Here is a 26,246-nt window from a genome sequence, read left to right as displayed (position 1 = left end):
TTGGCCTCGCGTCCTACATTACTCATTTCAGTGAGGTTGGCTTCTTCTTGCTGCAAAACTTAGGACACAGTACTTGGCAGATCCTCTCCAGAGGGAACTGGTTACAACGCTATGCAGTCCCTAACTTATGTATGAGACATTTTCCAAAAAGTCGTCTATAAGCCAGTGGTTTAGTAATGGGAACATATTTTCCCATTGAAACAACATGAATGTGATGGTAGTTCTAAGTCAGGACGCAGTGTAATTAATGGTTACCTGGGCCACAACATGGTGGAATTAGACTAGAATAATGAGCTTAGGGAAAGAGCCAGGCCCTGCAGGTAGTATCTCTCATAGATACGAGAATTGCCCCAGGCGATGTGTTGAAAGGCAAGCTTTCCTCCTGCCTTTCCTAGGCTGCGGAGAACCCTTTATCCTTGAACTAATTGGTTTCTATCCCCTTGGCAAACCACTCAGCCTCCCAAGCCCTCAGAGTAGTCCAAACTTGAAACTACCCACCAATCTCTATTCACAATTTTGACTCTTGTTCTCCACCTGTTTCCAGTTAGAGATGATACGTTGGCCCTACCCTATGAAGTTCAACATTTCTCCCTGGAGGGATTAGACAGAAAACAGTGTTTCTCCATGTTACTGGTCAAGTTACTGCCAGTAATTGCTGACAGAGACAAGATCTGTCAGTATTACTAGGAGTAAGAATAGCCCCTGACATTTAATGTAGTATGTAAGGATCACTTTGATTGCCTTGGGGTCAGTATTTATGGCGTTACTGTGGTAAATGATGGTGAGAAAGGAGTAGGTGGAAGGTGAGAGCCTGTGAAATTGTGGAGGACGAAGCTTTCTAATCCTTCAGTTATTCTTAGAAGTCAGCATTTAAGTGAATAGAAAAGGAAAACCAAATAAACTTTAAAGGTTTACCTTGAACTTTCTTATGTAAGGACAAACTATTAAAATGACTAATATTAGGTAATGATCCTGCCTTAACATTTATCAAATGAATCAGCATTTCATACCTTATACAGAATTGAAGATAAATTTTTGCTCGAAGGAACTTCACACTAATAAACATATGCAGTCATAGTGAGTCAGTTCTGGACTTACAAAGTAACATGTGTGAAAAAGGCATGGGGGGAGTGAAGGAACATGGCTTGTTCAGGAGCGAAGGAGTCAATTGATGTGACTGAAGTGCAAGGCTGTGGCCGGCGAAGATGGTATTTAGTATTCTGTGCCAGGAATGACTCTCAACACTTATCAGTATTTTTTTTTTTAATTGGGTACCTCTTATGTGCCAGGCTCTATTCTTTTTTTCTTTTTCTTTTTTAACTTTTATTTATTTTAAGTGTGTTTTTCCAGGACCCATCAGCTCTAAGTCAAGCAGTTGTTTCAATCTAGGCGCAGCTCACAGTGGTCCATGCGGGGATCAAACCAGCAACCTTGCTGTTAAGAGCACCACAATCTAACCAACTGAGCTAACTGACTCAATACTTTTGATCTAATAACTAGTTTAATCCTCGCAACAACCCTTTGATTTGGGTGCGGTATTATTGCTGCATTTTACAGAAAACTGAGGCCCCCGTTTGTCTAAAGTCGGTTGTCTAGTAAGTTAGTAGGTAGCGAAGCTGAAATTTTAGCCCACACTCTTAACCATTTAAATTCACTGCCTCTCTTATATTTTGGAGAAGAGATTAGACCCAGGCTAGGTTGGACCAGGCATTGAACACAAAGTGAAAAAAAATTGGAATTTGACAAGCTGTACCCAATTAGGAGCCACAGAAGGTTTCATTTCAAGCATTGCAGGATTGGTTATTGTGGAAATAATTTTGCCAGCACTGTGCAAGATGAGAGAGACTGAAAACGGGGAAGTGTTATTCATTCAGCAAATAATTACAAGAGTGTCCTCTGCCAAGCACTCTTCTAAGCTCTGGAGATGAAGAAAGTAAAGAAGGCAGGCATGGTCCCTGTGCTCGTGGGGCTTTCATTCTAGTTGACAAGTCAGACAGGAAACATGTGGCAGCACTAGAACAGGGAAAGAAGGTGGAGATGCTTTCCTGTAGTGTAATCAGGGAAGGGCTCACTAGGAGGTGACATTTGAACTGAGCACCAACAGATGAGGACCGGTGAGGAGAGCCCAGATGAGAGTTGTGCAGGCAGGGAGGAGCCTGCTGGGAGGATAGCTAGGACCCGGTCGGTGTTTGTTCATCCTGTGTCCTTAGCCTCTGGAACCCTGCGTGGCACATAGTAGGCACTCTGTACATTATGTGTTGGCTGGGTGGACAGAGACCAGCGAGTGTGAATGATGATGAGGGCTTGAACTAGAGCAGTGCTTTACGGAAGTGAGCGACTTCACATGAAAATAACCAACACTAAATCCCTACCTACTTAAATTAAGCATCCTGTTTTGAACCTTGCATTTTTTTTTTAAACATATTACTTCATGGAAGGCAACATTAGTGAAGTGTTTAAAGCTGGGGCTCTGGAGTCAGATTCCTGGCTTCAAATCTAGCTGTACCCTTAATTAACTTTCCATCTTGGGACAAGTTTCTTATTTCCTTATGAATCAGTTTCTTCATTTCTAAAGAAGCTTTTTAGCCACATTAAATTAAATTGTACATATAAAGTGCTTAGCACAGTTTCTGGCACATAGTAAATGCTCAAGAAATGTTAGCCATTATTGTTTTAGATACATGTTTGCTTGTATTAACACAGCCACTTGATATGCTAGACTTCAGAAAGGGAAAGACTACAGTTAGACCTGAGTTTGAATACTAGCTTTGTCGAGATGCTTAAACCTTTCTGAGCCCCAGTTTTCTTATTTGTAAAATGGAAATAACTATCTCATTAAAAGGTTTTCAATGAGCTAATATATATATAAAACCCCTAGCATCATACCTCATTGATAGTTGGTGCTCAGAAAATGATTGCTATTATGATTTATTACTATTATTATGTATTATTGCTGGCTACATAGTTTTTCCCAGGTTGAGACATGATGTTTTGCTCAGTCATTCAGTGATCGATGGACACTCAGGTTGGCTCCATTTATAATTGTTTCATTAATGACACTCCTGTGAATCACTGTGGACAATTTACTTTGGTGGGGAAGAGGGCATGGGGGCTTTAACTTCCTTGGACACAGTCTCCAAAGTGGAATTATGTTGTCAGTTGTAAGAATTACAAAGCTTGTTACATGTTGATAAATAATGTCTGTCACAATTAGCAGAATACTTAGATCAGGTGATTCAGTCCTTTGCAGTCCTTAGGAATGAAAGATACCTTCAAGCGCTCTTGTGTAAGAGAGAGATTGGGGCTTTCTTTCCATGCCAGATTGTCTGAGCACACGCTCACCTACTTCTAGGGATACGATAAAGCAGTGAAGAAGTTTAGTTGCCAGTTGAGTGATTCTTGAAGAAAAAATTTAGAAATGGGGGCCAGCACTCTAAAATGTGAATAAATATCCCCATTTCTAGATCTTGGTAAAAGTCAGTAAAGAAACTTTTTCTCTGGAGTGAGAGCTATTACGATTTATTCCATGACAGTCACACCATCAGAAATCTCGCAGACAGTGTCGCTGGATGACATGCATATTGGGGATTGGCTAGTTCAGTAATTTGGAAGCATATTTCTCTGTGCTTGGCAAGCTTGAGCTTTTGCTGAAACTCTGCACTCGTCACTGATTTCTGAGAATGCAACACTCCTGAAGGATTAGTTGTCAACAATATCTACATTAATGGAGTACTTACTGCTTATCAGGTATTGTTTTGTTTTCCACACATTAACTCGTTTAATCCCTGAAATTTATAAACTAGCTACTATTAATTGCTTCCATTTTACATGTGACGATACTGAAGACCAGAGAAGTTAAGTACCTTGTCTTGGGTCATATAGCGTTTAAGTGCTAAGCTAGGATTTGAACATAGGTGGTTTGGTTCTAGAACTCTCACTCTTTTTTAAAAAAAACTTTTATTTATTTTAAGTGTGTTTTTCCAGGACCCATCAGCTCCAAGTCAAGTAGTTGTTTCAATCTAGTTGTGGAGGGCGCAGCTCACAGTGGCCCATGAGGGGATCGAACCAGCAACCTTGTTGTTAAGAGCACCACGCTCTAACCACAGAGCTAACCAGCCACCCCTAGAACCTTCACTCTTAACCTTTCACTGTTGTACAAAGGTTCTGTCATGGCTAGTATCATTACTGGTTCACACCTAGGTCACTCTTCCCCCAGGGATCTGTGTGACTCATCCTCCAGTCCCTGTCATTGTTCTCTGCTTGTGTTTTCTTCGTAGCACTTTCTACCAACTGAAATACTGTTTATTTTATTTGTTTATAGATTTGTTTGTCTTTGGTCTGTGTTTCACCACTAGAATGCAGAGGGCAGAGATGTTTGTCTTGTTTTGCTCACTCTACCCAAGTGCTTACAATAATACCTGACCCTTACTAGGTACTCAGTAAATAATGAATGAATGAATGAATGGATGGATGGTTGTAATATTGGTTCCTCCTTGAACCGGTATCATAAACCTGATTCCTCCTCATCCCTCCCCACACCCATTCATTTCGTGTTCTGTAAAGTGTGTAAAAGAAAAAGTGATTCAAATTTACATCACTAAGTATATCAGCTATTTATTCTTATCTCATTTTCTTCTACATGTGAGTTAGGACAATAGGGGGTCTTCTGCAGCCTTGGAGATATTTTTGAGGATGCATTTTGAATGGTGCATTAAACTGCCTCCTAGAAATACTGCCTTAGTCATCTTTGTTTAAATAAGTATTATTTTGTCCACATGCAAAAGAATGAGGTTGAACCCCTAATTTACACCACACACAAAATTAACTCAGAATGGATCATGTATGTAAGAGCTAAATGTTACAGCTAGAACTATAAAACTCTTAGAACTAAGAGTGACTTTGGGTTAAGCAGTAGTTTTATAGACACACGCCAAAAGCACAAACAACAAAAGAAGAAATAGATACATGGGACTATATAAAAAGTGAAGTTTTGTGCAGCAAACAATACCATCAAGAAAGTGAAAAGGCAACCAACAAAATGGGATAAAAGGTTTACAAGTCACATATCTGATCCTAAGGGACTAGTATCCAGAATATATAAAGAATTCTTAGAATGCAGTAAAGAGACAAATAACCCAGTATAGAACTAGGCAAAGGATTTAATAGACATTTTTCAAAGAGTATACAAATAGCACATAAGCACATGCAAAGATGCCCAATATCATAAGTCATTAGGAAAATGCCAATCAAAACCACAGAGACACCACTTCACTCCCACTGCAATGGCTATAATAAAAAAGACAGACGAGAAAAAGTGTTGACGAGGATGTGGAGAAATTGAAACGCTCATACACTGCTGGTGGAATTGTAAAATGGTCGAGCTGCTTTGGAAAAACAGTCTGTCAGTTTCTCAAAATATTAAACACAGAGTTACCATATGGCCCAGCAGTATCTACCCAGGAGAAGTGAGGACATATCCACACAAAAACTTGTGCACAAATGTTCATAGCAGCCCTATTCATAATAGCCTAAAAGTAGGAACAACCCAAATGTCCATCAACTGAGGAATGGATAAATAAAATGTGGTACATCCATCTAGCGGAATATTATTTAGCCATAAACAGAAATAAGTTTTCTGTTTATGTACCAATACATGCTACAGCGTGATGATCTTTGAAAACATTATGCTGTCGTAAAGACAATATGTCATACAATTTCAGTTATATAAAAAGTCCAGAATAGGCAAATCTGTAGAGACAGAAAGTAGGTTAGTCTTTGCCTTGGTTCTGGGAGTGAAAGGGTGGAGGGGATGGAGAGTGACTGCTCGTGGATACAGCGTTTCTTTTAGGGAGACCAAAGTTTTCTAAAGTTAGATGGGCGCATAACTCTAAACATACTAAAAAAAACATTGAATTGTATACTTTACGTGGGTGAATTGTATGGTATAGGAATTATATATCAAAAAAAGTTGTTAAGAATCAATATTATTTTGCCATTATCAACCTCCAGTTTGGGCTACTGTTCTTAACTATACATAAGAAATACTCCCTCTGTATTCTGCGCTGAAGGTCTGTTTTCATGTCACTTGCTGCCTGAGGTAGAGCATATCATATATCTTTATATCTCCAATGGTCTAGCACAGGTCCTGGTACTTAATAGCCACCCAAATATTCATTGAACCAAAATGACAGCAGCATTGCAATTAGTTTAAGAGAGGAAAAAGTTATCCAGTCTTTATCTTCAAAGACTCGGGGCAAAGCATTGGTGGTTCAGTGGTAGAATTTTTGCCTGCCAAGAGTCGGGGCTTCGCCTACCCTCTGTCATGTATATATATCTCACAACAGCAATATCTGCTTTACTACTTATGAAGCATTCTCAGATACATTCATCGATTTAAATGTAAAAGCAACCTTGTGAGGGTAATAGGATTGTTACAGCCATTTTACAGAGAAGGAAACCGACTCAGAAAGGTTCACCTCCAGTCACCCTGGGACACTGCTGGCCTTGAAACTCACAGCCTTTCCACTGCACTTCACAGCCCCTTAGCTCCCTACATTCATGATGAAGTCCCTGACCACTGGTGGCATGCCACAATCACAGAGCAGGCCAGTACAGGTGGTTTATAAGCCTCTGAGTTTGTCTCATTTCAGAGTCAAAGAGAAATTAATCCTTTTGATTACCCATTGTATTAGATTGGCAGTTTTCTGCTTGCGCAGTCAAGAGTTAAACCCATCATTAGAGGCATAAAATAAAAGTCAGCAGTTTTTCTCAATCCTTGTGTTTTGTTGCAAACATCTCTGGAGTAAGAAAAATTAATCCTTACGATCAGATGCTGGTTCATTCATGCTGGGCCCACGATTTTATTTATTCTGTTCTAAAGGAATGGGTAGTAAGCCCATTTGCTTGCTGTTTCCTGTGGCTAAGCTAGTTCTGCTACACAGCAGTTGGAGGAATTCAATTCAGCATATATTTACTTACACGTCTGGATGTGTCTTCTGTGTACCAGGCAGTACAGAGGAGCTAGGGAGACAGAGATGAATGAGGCCCAGGCCTCACTCTCAGAGGGTCCATGGTATTCTAGGTCCTTCAATCATGGCATGCAGTTATTCTTTGGGGAAGATTGGGATTAGTTTGCTTTTACATTTTGGTAACATACAGTCCCTCTCTCAGAATGTTGCTATCTAAAGTATAAGAACTTTTTGTTTGTTGAATGTACAGAAATAAGAAATGACACAAATGTTTAGAACTCAACAATGATACAAACTGATCTTTCATTCCAGGGCTGGCCATGTTAGAGTCAGAGTTTGATGACAGTTCATCCTTTCAAAGATTACTAAAATCCATTCATAGGCTCTAAATAAAAGCATAAGGATTTGTACAATTTTAATCCAGCTGTCTCGCCATTTACGTTTGCCAAGTCATCACGTCTCTGCATCCTGTGAATGTATTTTAAAATGCTAGAAGTGATATGCCCACATGACAAAAGTGAGGGAAATGGAGGAAAATTATAAAGTAGAGTAAAACTAGTCACCAAAAATGTCACTACCCTGATACTGAGAGGCTGTTGGACCTTGGGCAAGTTACCTTTGCACCTCAGTCTCCTTATATGTAAAATTGGGAATAATTAGTACCTTCTTTATGAGGCTTTGCCAGGGATAAATGAGATAGCAAATGTAAAGTACACACACACACACAGAAGATTGTTTTATTAGAGCAAAAACAACCATTTTTATATAGTCCCTTTGTCTTGTTTTTCCTGTTGTTCTTTTTTATAAAGTTGTTTTCTTGTACTTTTATATCCCAGTTTCTTACTGCACATTGTTATCTGATCATTTTCCATCCTGCTGTGTGTGATTACTGCACACTGTTCTGTGGTAGGGTGTGGGTGTACCATTAGAGCCTATCCATGCCCCTATTGAACATTTGGATTGCTTCCAGTTCAGTGTTATAAATAGTACTTGTGTGAAGAGTTGTTGTATGCAGGTTACTTCATCTCTGTGTCTTTGTTCCCCTGATGCTAAATGGGGTTAAAATAGTATCTACCTGAGAGGATGGCTGTGTGGGTTAAGTGAGGTAACCCAGCAAAGCACTTGGAACAGTGCCTGGCGGTACCAGATGCTCAGTAAACGTGACCTTTTAACCTCTGTTTGGATTTATTTCTTTAGTCTCACTCTCCAGAGATAGGGTTTCTTCATTCACTGCTTTCCAGAAGGATTTTATCCGTTTATGATGTCAATAGCATTATGTGAAAAGACTGATTTCTGTATACCCTCATTAGCAGACATCCCAGAGTGTAACTCTCTTTCCCTTTAAATCAATAGTGAAAAATAAATTCATTCATATTTGGGCAGCTTGGTATGACCTGAACTCATTTCTGCTCATTGCCCTAAACAGTCAGATCTCATGTCACAAAGGTTGAGTTTTAGAGGCTATTTGTAAGTGTCTTTTCCTGGAGCTTTCAGTCCCCAGCTGCTGTCCACCAAAGTGTAGCAAAAGGTGATCCTTGGAAGCTAAAAACCCAGCGTATTTTATTCCTTATTGAAGTACATACTCTTGGGTATCTTTTTGTTTTTTTCTGAGACAAACTAACAGTTTGCTCCCCCTACCCCCCATGAGAAAAGAAATCTTCACAGATAACCACGATAACCACGTGTCCTGGTTTCCCTAGTTTGCAGTTGTCCTGGTGTAATTATTCATAGTGCCCCCTTCACTCTCAAAAGTGACCTCGTTTGGCTGATAAATTATATTTTCACTTCATCCCAGCGGATTCCTCAGCAGCCAGATTATCTTGCCTGCATGTGCCACCACACTGCTCCCCTAGACGATTTTCTGTCCAACAAAGGATTTAGCCACATTGTTTGCCCCAAGCTTGTCCTGGGAGGTGCTCACATGTGCCCAGCCCATTTTGAATTCACTCAAGTTTCAATAGGCATTCACTCAAGTTTTCCCATTTTATCACTTTTTCCCCCATATCTTGCAGACTATGCCCAGGCATAGACTGGGCAGGGCATGTTAAATTTGTTTCAAAAGTTGCTCTTTGTCCTTCAGAATTATTTATTTTGCATCTCAACTCATCCCCATTTCTCACCACTTACAATTTTGAAAATTAGATCTGCTTTCAAGTTCATCTTAATTGTAAACAAGATATTAGGACTTTTAACACTCACTGCTCTTGCCCTTATCAGATATAATAAGGTTGTTTATATTCATAATGCACCTCAAACGCCCTCATGCAAACACGGCAGACAGGTCTAAGCTGAGTAGGTAGCAGGAAGGACACGGCTAAGGTGACACACAACAACCCCCATCTACTTGCTTGGTCACAGGCAGAGTTTCGTTCACAACATGAAAGTTTGTAAGTACAGAAGATTCTGCATTGGAAAAATGAAAACAAATTAGCTCTCAATGATGATTACCTTTTGCACTTAGGTAACTGTATTTTAACTGTCATAAAGGGCTTTATGATCTGAAAGGCTCTCTTTTTCCCCAAACAAGCGTCTGCCTTCCTTGGGTAATGTGTTCACAGTTTTGAGGAAGGAACAAAAATGTTTCGAACGTGGGATGCTGCCATCGTGAATTAGTGCAGGATCCATGTGGGGCTGTTGCTCGCAGGACTTCAGATTGTGGATTATCAATGGAAAATTTGTGTTTCCGTTTGTTTTAACCAGGCGACTTTCGGATGGTGGTTGGAGAGGATAAGACAAAAGTGTTGAATATTGTAAAGCCCAACATAGTCCACTTTCGTGAGCTCTATGGCAACATACTACAGGAGAATCCCCAAGTGGTGTATAAAATCCAGCAAGGCAGACTGGAGGTAACTCTATGTGGAAAATAACTTCTGTTGTTTCTAAGGCAGGTGCTATTTTAAGGGTAAAAGTAAGGGTTAGATCAGTATGACTAGTGTGGTAACATTTATAATTTTAAAAGTAAGTTTTATATGTGAACATGTTCTTCCTTATAATTGGAATAATGCTAAAAGGTAACACAAGTGACTAGTAGTAAGAGGCCACCTTTGGAGGGGAACCCGGGGCTGACTGACGGGAGCCCGGCTGTCTTCACCATGTATATCTCTTTTGCCATTTGAAGTTCTTACTATGCATATTAATCACCAATCAAAAACAAGTGAAAATAAACTCTCAGATTACCTTCTCTCCACCCCCAATCCCATTTGCCTCCCCAGAGGGAACCTTTCTGACAGTTTGGCATTTATTCTTCCAGGTCCTTTTGCATGCACATGGATGAAGCACTTTGGTCTTTTTTTGTTTGCTTTTATTTTACATAAATGGACTCATATTATTCTGAAGCTTTCTCCCCCCACTTGTTATGTTTAGTATGTCTTGGAACTCTCCTTTTGATGCATCAAACAAAACCTTTCAAGGTACTTTTAAAAATAATATTAAGAATTTGAAAAGTAAGTATTAAAGAACTTTTCCTTGGAGTAAAATAATTTGGATGTAATATTTTTTTAAGCTATAGAAACCACAGTTTTTTATCTTTTGCGTAAAGAATACTGTTACTTTATTTTTTTTTTAATTTTATTGGGAAATATTGGGGAACAGTGTCTCCAGGGCCTATCAGCTCCAAGTCGTTGTCCTTCAGTCTAGTTGTGGAGGGCACAGCTCAGCTCCAAGTCCAGTCACCATTTTCAATCTTTAGTTGCAGGGGGCACAGCCCACCCTCCCATGCGGGAATTGATCTGGCAACCATGTTGTTAAGAGCTCGTCCTCTAACCAACTGAGCCATCCGGCCACCCCCATATGTTACTTTTTTTACGCTCTTCTTCTTTCAAATGATAGGGGCAACTAATATATTGAATAAAAATGAATGGAATTTGTGGAACTGAAAGGGAACTTTAAAAAATAGAAATTATTTTAAACATAGGAAAGAATGAAAAGTAACATGAAGTGCCCAGAATACGCACCACTCCATTGAGCAGATTTTGCCGGGTTTGCTTCAAATTGAGTTTTTTTGTTTTTAATTTTCACTTTCCTGAATGTAAATCTGCACATGGTTTAAAAACCAAGTGGTATCTCAAGGTTTGTAACAAAACGTAGCAGTTCCTTGCTTCCTACGCCTTCCTACATCTCAGTGCGACTTCCTAGAGGCAACTGCTCCTAGAGGCAACTGCTCTCATCTCATTAGCTGATTCTTTGGATGTTTATCTCCATAATTCTAAATAAAGTGACTTGACTGTCATTTATTGATTTTTTTCAATTTCATACTTTATTTTTATCATCTGCCTATGAAAGATGAAGATATTTTACACTCTTATGCCACCCTCATCAACACACACACACACACACACACACACACACACACACACACCCCTTCCACCTAACTCCTTCTTGCTCCACATACAGTATAGTTATTTCCTAATTTTTGGTTAAGTTGATATTCAATATTTACTTTATTATGACAACTTGCTTTTTCTTCATTGCTGAGATATACTACTATGAAATTTCTTTTCCTGTACAATGTTGGTTTTCTTGGAGTTAATAATTGTCTCATTTTTTTTCACTTGCTGGGTTTTCTTCATACCTATGTCACTAGTTCATCCTCATATTCTCTTAATTCTGTGAAACTCTTCCCATTATCGACAAACACATCAGGTATATTCTCTGTTTTGGGGGTTTTTTTGGAGACATTCTTCATGGAGCCCTGTGTCTCCCATTCCTTTCTGGACTGGTTGTTTTGTAGGCTTGCTACACAGTCATTCTCCTGGAACTTCTTTTCATTATCACCCTGAGAATTTTTTTTACCTCTCTCCTTTACTAGGTTTTATTTTCTGGATCTTTCATGTTCTTCTTTCATGGTTATACTTTACTTTCAATGAAGTAACGTAAGTTGTGAGGGAGGTAAATATTTTAAGACCATGTACACCTGAAAATTCTACCCTTGCACTAATTGATAGTTTGGGCTAGATATCAAATTCTAGGCTGGAAATCATTTTCTCTTAGAATTTTAAAGTCATAGCTTCATTTCTTCTAGTTTCTAGTGTTGCATTAAAAAGTCCAATGACATTCAGATTCTTATCGTTTGGATGAGAACTTTTTATCTCTCTGACAGAGTTTAAGATCTTTTCCTTTTCCCAGAATCCTTATGTGATGATTTGCCTTTGTCATTGTGTATGTTTATTTTTCGTTCATTATTCTGGCAATTCATGAGCCTTTTTAGTCTGAAAATTAATGACCTTCAATTCTAGGAAATTTTCTTTTATGATTTCTGTAATAGTTTCTTCATATCCACTTTCTTAGTTTGTTCTTTCTGAAATCCCTGTTAAGTTGGTTGTTGACCTCATGGTTTGATTTTTTTTTCTTGTTTTTTGGGGGTTTCTTTTTTCTGCTTTCCAGGATAATTTTTTGAATTGCTCTTCTGACACTTCCATTGATTAATTTTTTTCCCACACATAGTCATTTATTTCCCTTTTAGCCCTGGGCTCAGTACGTAGATAGCTTCTCTTCACCCTTTGGGTTGACAGTTTTCTCCAGGTTGCTGCTGATTGTGACAGGATAAAGCTCAGCACAGAAGGCCCTCAGGTCCAACACCGTGGCCCTGAGCTGCCCAGGGGCCGCCTCATCTCGCTCGTGCATTAGGTAATCAATTACACGGGTCTCCTTAGAGGCCGGGGCCACAGCCTCCCCGTGTTCTGTCAGGTGCTTGGAAATGGTTGTCGGGAAGGCTTCCACTTTGGTCTTGACTGCCTTCACCCTCGCCAGCACCTTCTCCTGGATTGCCACCCTAAAGTCACTTCCGTCCTCAATCTTGCGGATCAGGTGGTGGATCCCTGTGATCACCAGAATGCATTTTCCTTTGAGAATCCAGACTTCTGGCTTACCTCAGGCAAGCAGGGCCAGGGCTTTCTCATTCTCAGGAAGAAGGCTGTATTTCGGGACTTCTTCTCTTGCTTATCTGTTTCCATCTCATCATTCTTGGGTGGGGGTGTCTGGAATGAGGATGTCTGTCCAGTGGGGCCTGGGAGAGGTCAGGTCAGCCACATTGAGGGAGTCCTCTCATGAGAGCTGATTCAGGTGTATGGCAAGACTCTGTGGAGGAATTCCTCAGCCTCCTGGAAGAGATTTTGCCAGAAGAAGTCCGCCTGTTTGTCGGCTTCCCTGTGCACCCCTCAAGGCTTGGCCATGCTGCGCCAGTTGCTAGATATTCCGTCTCCCGGTTCGCCGCCTGGCTGGTATTTTAATTTTCTCTGAATTTTCTTTTTTATCACATTCTATTCTGTTTTATGAATACATTATCTTTGCTTATCTCTTTAAAGATTTTTACTATAATTTTTGAATTGTTTTCTTTCTCTTACATCGTCTGTTTCTCTTTCCTCCTTTTTCAGTTGATTCACTCTCATCTGTAATGTCAGAGGCTTCCCTCAAGTGCTTGGATGTTCTTTGTGGCCTGTTTGTAAAGAGCAGTACGTTTTTTAAAACTGCAGACTAGAAGTTCTTCGTGAATGACAGGGCTTGTCAGTTGGTGAGGTTCACCATAGGATTAAGGGGCAAGAACTTAGCTATTTTATTAGAGGACCCCGATTGCCAGTATGTGTAGACTTTCTCCAGAGAGACATCATCTACTCTCTGGTTAGAGGATAGAGAAGAATGTCTCTAGCTGCCAACGTTCTAGAAACTGAGCAGGGGAAAAGGGCAAGACATTTCCTTTAACGATGAAGATAAACTTACCCAAATTCCCCACTGTAGCCTGTGAAAGCCTGCATGGTGTGGATTCTGATTGGTTTCTTATCCTGGGGAAATGTACAAGGATAAGATTAGTAGACCGAGCTACAGTTCCAGCACTACATCTGGTCTTGCGGCTGCAGCTGATAGCCATCTTCTTCCTCCACTACTACCCATTCTAAATTCCCCTCACCGTCACCCAGCACTGCTGCTGGTCTAGGTGAGGTGGCTCAGACCCTCCTCCCAGAAGTCGGTGCCTCAGCTGTTCTTCAGTGTTCTATCATAGGGTTTTTCAACAGTGACACTATTGGCATCTTCAGCTGGATAATTCTTTGTTTTGGGGGCCCCCCTCTTGAGAACTGCTCCACCAGGCTGGCAGCTTTGGTGCAGTATGTGATAGGAACAGTGGAGTCATGCTGTTGTGCCCATTTCTGCACGCTTGTGCCTCCTTTGCTCTAAAGTGGATTCCCTAAGTGACATTGCGTGGTACAACCATGTCACACAATGAAACATTTCATAAGCCCTGGACAGTGGTACTGGTGAGGTCCTGTGGGCAGGAAAGGCAGACTCATGCTTGGAACATGTGTCACTTCCAGTCAAGATGAATTGCTGCCCCTTCCCAGGTAGAAAGGGTCCAATGTAGTCAACTGCCCACCAAGTGGCTGGTGAGTCTCAAGAGATGATCCTGCATCAGGATCGTAGTGCTGGCCTTGTTACTGTCAGGATAGACTCAGTAGCAGCAGTAGCTGAGTCAGCCGTGGTGAGTAGAAGCCATGATACTGGGCCTAAGCAGAGCCTCTGTCCACACCACCAAGCCTGCCCCTTCTATGAGCCATTGTACCAGTACTAAGATGACAGCGGCTGTTGAATCAACTGGCTAGATTGTTATTTTTGGTGGTGGTTGCCGCTTCTGTTGCTCTCTTATGGACTTGTCATACAACACAAAGGTCTTCATACTTTGTGCCTACTCCCATAGGTCCATCCAGAGGCCTCTTCCCTCAAATTCTTTGTCTTCAGTCTTCCAGCCTTTTTACTTTCAGGCTCCTAACCAACCAGCGAACCATTCTTCACTCCCCTTGAGTCTTTGAATATTACCTTGGGCCGCTTTTCCCATGTAAACTGGATAACCAGGTATATCATCTGAAGCAGACTCATTGGGAGGATTTCCCCTCATTGATGTCTTTCAAGGCTATCCCTGAGTGAGGCTACAGTGCATCGTTTTCAGGTTGTACATACGGTAGTAAGCCAAATCATCTATGAAGCAAGCCCGTCCTTTATCTTCTTCCAAAAGCCAGTCACGAGGGAGCCTCCATGTGGCCCTATGCGTGAGCCAATGGGGAAGCAGAACAGTATGCGATGATCTAATAACACAGTGAATGTTACGGGGTTTAGGTTTCCTGCCTGTGCAGCTTGCTTGTGCCCTCTGGCCTTGTCCCTTCTAATGCTAGTGTACCTCTTCCATCTTACAGCGGATCACTGTTGAGCCTGCCTGCCTTTATGACTTGGGGAATCTGACAGATCCCAGCTCATGACGGGCAGTTGTTGATGTATGGCCATTTGATGTCGCACAATTAGAAGCTCCATCTCTACCAGGGTCTGGTATCTGGGAGCTGTTTCACCTGGTGTATGGTTCTTCTCTGTAGATGGCATGGCCTTGCTCCAGAACCCTAGCTGTCTACCTTGTGAGTGTCCCAGTGGGAGCCCACCATAAGCTTCCCATGGCTGCTTTTTACACTGAAGTTACCTTATACCATGGAGTGTACAAGGTGTGTGGCCCAAGTGGCAGAGCTATTTACATTGCTGCTTGGGCTGTTGCAGAGCTCTTATCTGGTCTGGGCCCCTCACAAACCTGGCATCTTTTTATATCACGTGGTAAATGGGTCTGAGCATTATTCCCAAGTGGAATATGCTGCTTCCAGAACCTGAGGACGCCTAGCAGGCATTGTGCTTCTTTCTAAGTGGTGAGAGGTGCAAGATGCAATAAATTGACCTTTACTTTTGAGAGGACGTCCCAGCATGCTCCAGGCCATTTGACCCCTAAAAACGTCACTGCTGTAGTAGGTTCCTGAAACTTCATAGAGTTACTCTTCTACCCTCTGGAGTGCATATATCTACCAAGGCCTCCAATGTCCTTGCCCCTATTGCTCAGCAGGTGACAGTAGCAACATATCACTGATGTAGTGGGCCAGCATGAGATTGTACAGAATGTCCAAATAGTCTGGTTTCCTTTGCAAATCTTAAGGCAGAGGATGAGAGAGTTAACATAGCCCTGAGGCAAACCATAGGTATACCTTTGTCTGTCCCATGTGAATGCGAGCTGCTTCTTTTTTTTTTTTTTTTTTTTAGCTAATAGATAAAGTATTTATTTTTTTTTTTTTATTTATTGGGGTGACAATTGTTAGTAAATTTACATAGATTTCAGGTGTACAATTCTGTATTACATCGTCTATAAATCCCATTGTGTGTTCACCACCCAGAGTCAGTTCTCCTTCCATCACCATATATTTGATCCCCTTTACCCTCATCACCCACCCCCCCACCCGCGAGCTGCTTCTGATTCTCTTTCCTAATAGGAATGGGAAAGAATGCACTTGCCAGGTCTGTGGCCCTATCCAGATACCTGCAATTCTGTTGATCTGCTCTAGCAGGTTTACCATCTTTGGCACAGCAGATGCAATGGGGGCTTCTACTTGGTTGAGTTTGTGGTGGTCTACTACAGTCTGCAGTCTACTGTAGTCTACAGAATCCATTTGGATTTTGTGAGGGCCAGCCTTAATGGAGCTATGATACGGACTATCAACCTTTGTAGTAGTCAGGGTTCTCAGAGAAACAGACCCAATAGGAATGGGAGGGGGAGGGGGAGAGATTGATTGATTGATTTTAAGGAATTAGCTCACAGGATTTTGGGGTTTGGCAAGTGTGAAATTTTCAGGACAAACTGGTAAGCAGGAGACCCAGGGAAGAGTATGTTGTAGTCTTGAGTCTGAGGGCAATCTGGAGGCAGAATGCCTTCTTCCTCTGGAGACTTTACTCTTTTTTCTTAAGACCTTCAACTGATTATATGAGGCCCACTCACACTATGGAGGGTAATCAGCTTTACTGACTTAAATGTTAATTACGTCTAAAAAATACCTTCGTAGTAACATCTAGGCTAATGTTTAACCAAGCAACAGGGCACAATAGCCTAGCCAAGTTGACACATTAAATTAAACATCACACCCCTGCATCCTTTAGGTCTACAGGGGACACTAATCTCTGCCATTCCTCCCAGAATGTGTTTTTATTTTTTAATTACTCTTTTAGCCAGGGGGTGAAAATGGCAGCTTAAAAGGCTTCCACTTGGCCTACTACACTATGACTGCTCCAAAATGACAGCCCCATGTTAAAGTGTGCTTTGTAGGACCATTCCTGGTGCCAATTGTGTAAGGTCAGAATTGGGCAGATTTGAAACAAAGACCTCATCTGGTCCCGTGGTGGTACCATGGAGTGAGATGACCCTGCCTAGTTTTCCCATCATGGAGCAGAGGCCAGGCAGGCCTTTGTATTCCTGCATTTTTCAGTCAGTGGTACAGGCAGCTCAGTTCAGCTGAGGAGTTCTGGGAGGGCCTCTGAGAGAGCCCCAGCAGCTAGTGAAATGAGTACCTTGGCCCAAAGCCAGCACCTGGGAGGTGCAGCACGGCACCCACTGTCATGTGACCGTACTTACTTCTTCAGAATCATCAGCTTTATTGACATATATTCACATACCATAAAATTCAGTGATTTTTTTAGAATAGTCACAGAGTTGTGCAACCATCACCACAATCTAACTTTAGAAAATTCCTATCACTCCAAAAGGAAACCTCATCCCTATTAACAGTCCCTACCTTCTCCTCCCCTCAGGCAACCACTAATTTACTTTCTGTCTCTATGGATTTGCCTGTTCTGGACACTTCATATATTAGATGGGTGCAAAAGTAATTGTGGTTTTGGGCGGCTGATTGGCTCAGTTGGTTAGAGCACAGTGCTCGTAACACCCAGGTCACCGGTTCGATTCCCACATGGGCCAGTGAACAGTGCCCTCTAAAACTAGATTGAAAACGACTTGACTTGGAGCTGAGCTACGCCCTCCACAATTAGACTGAAAACAACTTGACTTGGAGCTGATGGGTCCTGGAAAAACACACTGTGCCCCAATATTCCCCAATAAAATTTTTAAAAGGAAAGTAATTGTGATTTAAAAGATTAAAAATAATTACAAAAACCACAATTACTTTTGCACTAACCTAATAAATGGAATCATATAATATGTAGTCCTTTCATATCTGCTTTTGAAATGCAATTTGACTTTCACTATTTAACCGAATGCTTTCACTTTCATGTCATTAACACATGAAGAATTAAAGAGTAAGGATGATTAGAATTAACAGTTTATTTGACATGTCACCTAATATTTTGTCTTTAAACACATGCTTTCAAGCAAAAATTCCAGTGCATTCATTTCCTCAAGAGAAAGCAGTGTCAAATACTATTTTCTAATTCCTCATAGTACTCAAGCCATTTTGACATCTCTAAAATTCCTGGAAATTTCATAGTTAAAGCCTTACAGTAATACGAGGTCCTTTTGACCAATCTCAATACTTGGCCCCAAAATATGAGTCCGTAAATATCATTTCTAGCATATTTTGCAGAAATACCCACTTTTTCTTTGTCACTTATCTAGCCAAAGCTGAGTAGAGGTCAAAGCCTATGAATTTAGAACCATCTGAATGACAAATATGAAATATTTAGGTTAAAAAAACCCTTCATCATTACTGGAGCCACTGAATAATAGCATTTTCTTCTTCTTTGTATAGGTAATTCTTTGCATAGATTTTGTAGATAAAACCAGAAAATTCAGACATTGGCATATACTCCATAAATATTTGTTGAGTGGAAAAAGGTAGTAGAATAAGTAAATTCTAATTATTAAGAAAGTTAGTCATATCTGGAAAATCTGAATCTAAAATTTAGTACATTCATTTGTCTGATATTTTGCTCGGTGTTCTATTAAAGTTAAAACCTAAGCATTTGTTAAAAGAATGCAGAAAAGATTCTTACTTGGAAAATAATGTGATGAGCTGTTGAGAGCAGTGTTACTGGTTCTCAACTTGGCAGGCAGTCAGTGTTTACATGATTTTGTAAAAATTTAGATCCATGAAGTAAAGTATATTAGACTGGGAGTTAGGCAAGCTAGGTGTGGCCACAGCTCTGTGGCCAACTTTTGATTCAAAGGTTTCCAAGTAAAGTCTGATGCATAGTTTTATGTATGTTATATTTCTATATTTATCTTTCAATTTCATGTATTTTAGAGTACGTTGGAAACAAAAAACACTGGTGTAACTTCAACTCCTATTTAAGAAATAATGACAACTAAGTTTTATTGATGCAGTTATTCATTCCCTTATTTAACCCGTGTTTTTTGAGTACCTATTATGTGCCAGGAGATTAAAAGTGAATAAGATTAGTTTTTGTCACCACTTTATTCCTACAGTTTATGAAATACAGCATGGTATGTAAAAAACCCTAAAGTCAGGAGACACAAATTCAGATCCGACTCTCTTTGGTTGGCTGCATGATCCTGGTGTGTTACCCGGTGTCCCTTTGTTTAAAATGGAAGAGGTAATTTGATTGCCTGAATTTGCTGGGGCTTCAGTGGATGTTCTCTGCAGCCTCACTTCCTTTTAACTGCTGCATCTAAGACAAATAAAAATTTTAAAACTGGGAGTCAGAAATTGATCCTCAAAAAAATATTCTATGCTTTTATCTTCTAGAAATGGAATATTATAGGAAAGGAATTGGCTTTTTTGAAGGAGCTTAAAATCTTGAACACTTATGCCTTCAGTTTCAGAAATGAGAATGTGTCCTTAACATGCTGCTAGGGTATGGGGTTCATATATGTTTGTGTGACTTTAAAAAGAAGTCCGGTGTCTTTGAATATTTATAGAAGTCAAAGTACTTCCCATAAACATCATCTTTTTTTTTTCTTTAGATAGATAAAAGCCCAGAAGGACAATTTACTCAGCTGATGACATTGCCCAAAACCTTACAGCAACAAATAAATCATATTATGGACCCTCCTGGGAAAAACAGAGATGTGGAAGAAACTTTATTACAACTTGCTCATGACCCTGACTGTGCAGATGTGGTGCGACTAGGTATGTTTATGGATTTGACGTTGAGGAAGTGCTGGCCATCGGTAAAAGCAAACTGAGTGACTGAGACACGTTCTTTATTCTTTCTTACCTAGAGAGATCGAGAGAGATTGCTTCTAGGAAGAAAAAAACACTAACCATCTGGGGGTTTTCCAAATCTAAATTTTCATTTGTTTGAAGTAGAGGTTAAAGTACTTCTATTTTCAGATTCCTGGGTCCTAAATCACTGTCAAGGGGGAGAAATAATGTTTCTTTTGGTCCCAAGTGCATGACTTCTAGAAGTTATTTCAAAGACATGTCTGTGTTCTTCATGGTGGTCTGAGAAGGAAGGAGACTGGTGACATTTTAATCCTTTTGTAACGCCAAGAACACAGCTTTCCTCAGCCAACTCCCATTCAGTGTGTCTCACTGTGTGTTCAGCAGGTTCTCTCTGACGTGACCCATGTTCCCCACATTATCCCCAGGGCCTCCCTAGTGTTTACCAAAAACTCTGAACCTTATCTTCAGAGATAACGTGTTAAAGGTAATTTATGAGGTCAGTCAGTAAAGAAAGAATTAGGAAATTGAAAATGACTCCCTCCCTCAGATGAGTGCATTCTCCTCTTTCACTGAGTAAGAACTTACTTCATGGTGCAAGAACTTACTTCATATGTTCATATTGAACATTAGCTGCAGTCAGCGGGCTCCACGCACTCTCTCTCAGGGACCTTTCCCAGGTTGTCAGGGCATGTTTAAGACCACTGGGTACCTATTCAGAAGATAAATATGGAGGCATATCATTTGTTCGTTGTTTTTCATTTTAACATGATGCTGGTCATGCTGTGATCTCTGCTGAGCCCAAGGGACTGGACTGCTGCTTCTCACTGAGGAGGCATCGCTCTAGATGTGTTTTCATAATGAAAGTTTTACCCCTGGGCAGAAACTTTTTTTTTTAAATCTTTTTACATCTTGGAATTGAGAACTAGCAGCCTTCAGTAGATTTAAAGTCCTAAAGTGACCTTTGAGGGTCACCTAACCTATCCCATTTTAAGGTGAGGAGACCCAGGCCCAGAGGGGTCAGTCGTATTGCCTATGCTCACATAGCTGGTGGGTGACACGGCTGGCAGTTCCAGTCTCCTGGCCCTCAATCCTGATACTTTTTTCACTGTCACTCTATGACACCAGGACAGAAATAGATTTGCCGATTTTATTGGATAACTAGAAAGAATATTTAGTTTCAGGTTTTAAAAAGTGTTGAGATGACTGACATCTGGCTTTTTTGGCATCCTTGTTGGTTTTTTTCTCACAGGGCTTTCAGCAATCGTGAGACCTTCTAGTATAAGACAGAGCACCAAAGGCATTTTCACTGCTGGTAAGAACTTTAGAAAATCCATACTTAATGAAGCTGCAGGATCGGGTGGCCTCAGTGCCCCTGGTTAAAATGTAAAGCTTTGTCTGTATCCTAAAAGTACTTGTGAAATGCTGAATTTTGATGGTCATAAACTAGGACACTGCAGTAACATACAGACAGGCAGACAGCACTGAAATCTGGTCATCTAAAAAAGTCAGACTATGTGAGTTACTGTTGGAAGGCTTTACTGTCCCTCTAAGTTTTCTGAGTAACTCCTTGTGTGCAAGTGTTTTCTTCATGTTTCTTATTAATGAAAGTTACACATGCATATCATTGCAGAAACAGTAGTACCTTGCCCTTCTCCCCATTTTCCCTCTCCAGAGACAACTGCTTCCAACTTTCAGTGGGTTATTTTTGTTTTCACTGCCAGTTCTCTAAATAAGCTTATATTGCTGCTGCTTTTTCAATTTTAGGTATTAGCTGTTGACTTCTCACTATGGTAGATTAGAATTTGACTCTTCCTCACACCCTCACCACACACACTGAACCCTCTTTTCTCTCTGGCCTCCTAATATAGTTGTACCGTAGCTTTGGTAAGGTCAGTCTCCAGAGTTTACATTGTATGACCATGTTAATGAGATTTGGAGGTGAGCCACCTAATATACTTTTCCTTCTCTGCACAACTTCCTTTTCCATGGATATTGTCTTCACCTGTCTGATGAGTATGTGAGGGATCTGCTTTCCGGTCTTTTATCTTCATGGTGCACACTCTAGTTTTGGTGAAGCACACCATACAGTCATTTTCTGAGAAAGAGTACATGGGAGGCAAATTTGGAGACTATGCATGTATAAACATATCTTTAGTCTCCACTCACACATCATTGAGACTCAAGCTGGAGATACATTGAAAATGATTTTCCTTTAGAATTTTGATATCATTGCTCCAACTATCTTCTCACTTCAAGGATTGCTATCAAAAATCCAAGGTCATTCTTAATTCTTAATCCTTTGTGTATGTTCTTTCTGGGAGCCTGTTAAATCTGAAATTTCTCAGTGATGTGTTTTGATGTGAGTCTGTTTTTATCTGTTATACTGGGTACTCATTGCTCTTTCCGTTTGGAAACTCAGAATATAAGAAACTTTTCTTTTATTCTTTCTTAACTCTTCTGTTTTCTGTCTTCTCTTTCTGGAACTCCTTTTATTCCAATATTGGACCTCCAAGGCCAGTATTTTGGTTTTCTTTCTTCTCTCTCTTATTTTTGATCTCTCTGTTCTTTTGTTTTGCTTTCTGGGAGATTTTCTCAACTTTAGCTTCTAACCCTTCTATTGCATTTTTTATTTCTTCTATTACATTTTTAACTTCCAGGAGCTCTTTTTGTTTTCTTTTTTTTGTTCTCTGAATATTCCTTTTTTTTTAAATTTTAAAACATCCTGTTCTCGTTTCATGGGTTTAAGCATTTGAACATATCTTTGGATATTGCCAGATATCCTGGCTGGTTATATCAATTTATAGTCCCCCTAGTAGTAAACGAGAGTTCTTGTTTCTCCCCATTCTTTCCAAAACTTGGTATTGTCAAATGATGGACTTTTCTAGTTCTGTCTTTCCTATGTAACCATCCATGTAGTGAGTGTCTCTCATGTGCTAGCCACACAGGATACAAAGTAAACACAAGACACCATCCTGCCTTGAAGAAGTTAATAATCTAGAAATGGAGACAGGTGTGTAAATAAAAATTTGAAGTACTAGGCATAAATGGCTCAGAGGTAACACAAAGAAGGGAATGACCTTTTAGCCTGATTCTGATCTCTGGGGGAGCTGGCATGGTAACTAACGCCTCTAACGTCTCAACCCAGCTGCCTAGATACACAGCCAAGTATTTGGCCCCAAGGATGCTATGTGGCCCTCCTGGAAAGATTCAGCCAAAAATTCAAGAAAGATTTAGTAACACATGTGCCAAATCGACTCAGCTAAAGATTTTCTTATCACTTGGGTACAATAGCTTTGCATTTCCAATTAAGATATTTAATCAGTATTCCTGCTGATTTATCCCAGTAAAACTGAAGATGAGGTGCTTATGTTTACTTGGGTGGTTCAGGCTGTTAATCTGTGTTTTGCATGATTGCAGCTCCCTTGCTACAATCTTGGGTGAGGCTGAATGGAGTTTTGTTTGTTCTTTTTTTAGGGGGGCTTCCTGTGCTGTAAGGAATTACTATATTTATTGGCGATTTTTTTTTTTTTAGTTTTGAGAATGGTAATATGATGGGGTTTTTTTATAGCTTCCTTTTCTTGTAGAAATACATACTAAAATATTTACAGATGAAACGACAGGATTCTGAGATTTGCTTCAAAACATGGTCGAGGGCAGTGGGTAAGTAGATGACACAGGATTAGTCATGAGATGATACGTTGTGGAAGCTAGATGAATATACATGGAGACATATTATACTAGTCTTTGATAAGTTTGGATTTTTCTCTAATAAAAGGTTTTTCAAAGGCCATCATCTCTTGACCTTTCAACTTGAATGAACCTTTGGTCCTCTTTCCACTCGTTCTTTCCAGTGGCCAGCAGAGGGCAGTGGGTAACACCTCAGAACTCAGCCCAGATTTCCTGCGGCCATGGAGTGCCCATAGCAGGTTCCCCTGAGTGTTCACTGCTTGCTTCCCTTTCCTTCTAAAGATGCCTCATTGGATTGAGGAAGTCAGAGTCACAGAATGTCTGTAACCTGCACTGAGGTTGCAGAAATTGTGGAAAGCGATAAGATCCCTTCAGATTCTATAGGTTTACTTGCCTTATGCTTCGGCTTCTCTGGTTTATGGTAGTTGTGGGCTATGGTGAAGGCAGCCCAGGCTAAGGGCAAGGGTTTGTGAGCCACAGAGACTAGAGTTCAAATTTCAACTGATCTACTGTGACTCTACTGGGCAAGTTACCTATTTTTTTCTGAGTTTTAATTGCATAGGGCTAATTACACCTGTCTCACCAGGTTGTGAAAATTATATCTTAAATAGCTACAAGCATCTAGCACTGTGCCTAGTCTTTCTTCTTTTGGTATCATTACCTAAAAGTTTCCTGACCTCTCTTTAGAACGTGGCTCTTTGCACTGTTATATTCAAATAGTATTTGTCCCTTAGTCAGGTCTCTGCTGGCGTAAACTAGCGATGAAAGGAACTGAGTGGCCAGTTTGCCGGTGTCTCTCTCCTCTAACTGCACAGCAGCTGCAGAACCTCTATCCTCCCACACTTTGTTCTTTAGAAGTCCTCTTGTTGCAGTCGTAGCTGTTGTTGTTCCGCCTTGGCTTTTGTTCAATCCGTCTCCCCCAGTCTCCAAAGTTGTATCTGTTTAGTTTTTCAGCCAGGTTACGTATCATCTACTGGGTGAAAAATCTCTAGTGTACTTGGTTGAGTTTTTATTCCTTTGTAGCCATTATCCTTCTGCTTCTCTGCAACCTCCTACTCATAATGGGGATAAAAGCGAATGTTCAGTCTTCCCCTTAGCCAATGAATACCTTTTATATTGAAATACAGTTCAGTTCAGACAGGTAGCTAAGGAGAAGCTAAGCTTGGGGTCAGAAGACATTGGCTTGAAGTTGTGGTTATTCATTTCCTGGCCCTGTAACCTTGGTATATTAATTAGCCCTTTTTTGAAATGATGGGGCTACTAATACTCAATTCACAAGGTGTTCTGAGAGTATCCATTATGATTCCCAAACTTGGGTGAGTCTAGGCTAAATCTCACTCTATTCCTAGACAAGATGGAAGCCGGGCATCTATGACCAGCTCAGAGGGTTGCCCTTTCTCATCAACTGTTGGATAATACGGCAGTATGTTCTCATGCGGTCTTTTCACTCTGTCTTTGTGAGTTCCCTTGAAACACCCTGACCATCAGATAGACCCAGAGAAGTGAGTACAGAAATGCGTCCAGAACCAAACACTGTTGTTTTCATTTTAGCCTGAGATGTGATCATTTAAAAAGAAATGTTGACTTCTCTTAGACTGTGCTGTTGATAGACAGAATATCAGAGTTCTCGTGAGGGAAGGGGATCAGCAGCTGGAGCCAGCCAGCTCAGGTGTAGTGAAAGACTGTCCAGCTTCCTAATACCTGCCTGCTCCTCCTTTCAGAGTAGCCCCAGATGGCAGCACATCTCAGACTGGTAATAGAAGACCAGCTAAGCAAACTGTCATATTCCGAGCAGCAGCAGTCTTTTATGTTTCTAATCTGATTGGAGAGAAGTGGACCTTTTTGAGTATTCTGGTGTGGGAACTAGGAGAGAAATGGGGGAAATGTAATGATTAGACTGAGAAGTAAGCAGCAGCCAGACAAGGGAAGGCCTTAAAAGCCATGAAAAGGAATTCAGAGTTTATCCTGAGGGCGGGGGAAAGCCACTGCAGGACTGTAGAAAGACTGCTATAGCTAGCAAATAGAGAACAGATTAAAAGGATATAAAGCTATTGCTTGGGAAACTGGTTAGATACGGTTGCAGCCAGCCAGGTAAGGAATTATGGCAGCCTGAACTCAGGCCATTACAGTAGAGGCAGAGAGAAGAGATATTTCTAGAGAGAAGAGAAACATATTTAGAAGGTAAGTTGCCAGGTCTTGGTGACTGGAGGGATATGGGAAGTAAAGGAGAAAGAGAAGTCATAGATAATTCCCAGGTTTCTGGCTTGGGAAGCAGTAGAGATGGTGGTGCCATTCCAGGAGGAAAGGAAATTTGTGTGAGCATATTGAGTTTAGTTTTTGAAATCTTGCTTTATTTCCCCCCACCTGACTTTCTGGTCAATCAGAATTAACTCTGGGGACAGATACATATTTACTTCTCCAGCTTCAAAATATTCAACTGAATTAACAAGACAGGTTTAGTCTTGTTCCTAAAAAGATTTTGGCATGCCTCAGATGATTCTTACCAGCCCTTCTTGAAACACAATAGAATGGATCATTCATTGTCCTCTGCTTCTGATTTCTTATATAACTAAAACATTTCTTCCATTTTTTGGTACCTCCATACCGTGTTTCCCCAAAAATAAGACCAGGTCTTATATTAAGGTTTGCTCCAAAAGACGCATTAGGGCTT

General features: G+C 40.6%; 1 protein-coding gene and 1 pseudogene across 3 annotated transcripts in view; one reads left to right on the top strand and one right to left on the bottom strand.

The window, feature by feature from the left end:
* TAMM41 (TAM41 mitochondrial translocator assembly and maintenance homolog) overlaps positions 1-26,246 on the top strand; it is a 56,389-nt gene that overhangs the window by 15,388 nt on the left and 14,755 nt on the right. For both annotated transcript variants that reach the window (XM_081071967.1, XM_081071966.1), the window contains exons 5-7: positions 9,669-9,814; positions 19,687-19,852; positions 21,138-21,200. In XM_081071967.1, coding sequence (XP_080928093.1) covers positions 9,669-9,814; positions 19,687-19,852; positions 21,138-21,200 — 375 coding nt within the window. The remainder of the gene's footprint in view (positions 1-9,668; positions 9,815-19,686; positions 19,853-21,137; positions 21,201-26,246) is intronic.
* On the bottom strand, positions 12,438-13,138 carry LOC308507609 (proteasome activator complex subunit 2-like; annotated as a pseudogene). Its single transcript has one exon. The product of its transcript is annotated as a proteasome activator complex subunit 2-like (transcript).

Source organism: Rhinolophus hipposideros (genome assembly GCF_964194185.1).
Source record: "Rhinolophus hipposideros genome assembly, chromosome: 14".
Taxonomy (NCBI): Eukaryota; Metazoa; Chordata; class Mammalia; order Chiroptera; family Rhinolophidae; genus Rhinolophus; species Rhinolophus hipposideros.
Note: the sequence above shows the minus strand (reverse complement) of the source record. Positions and strands in the feature narration are given on the sequence as shown.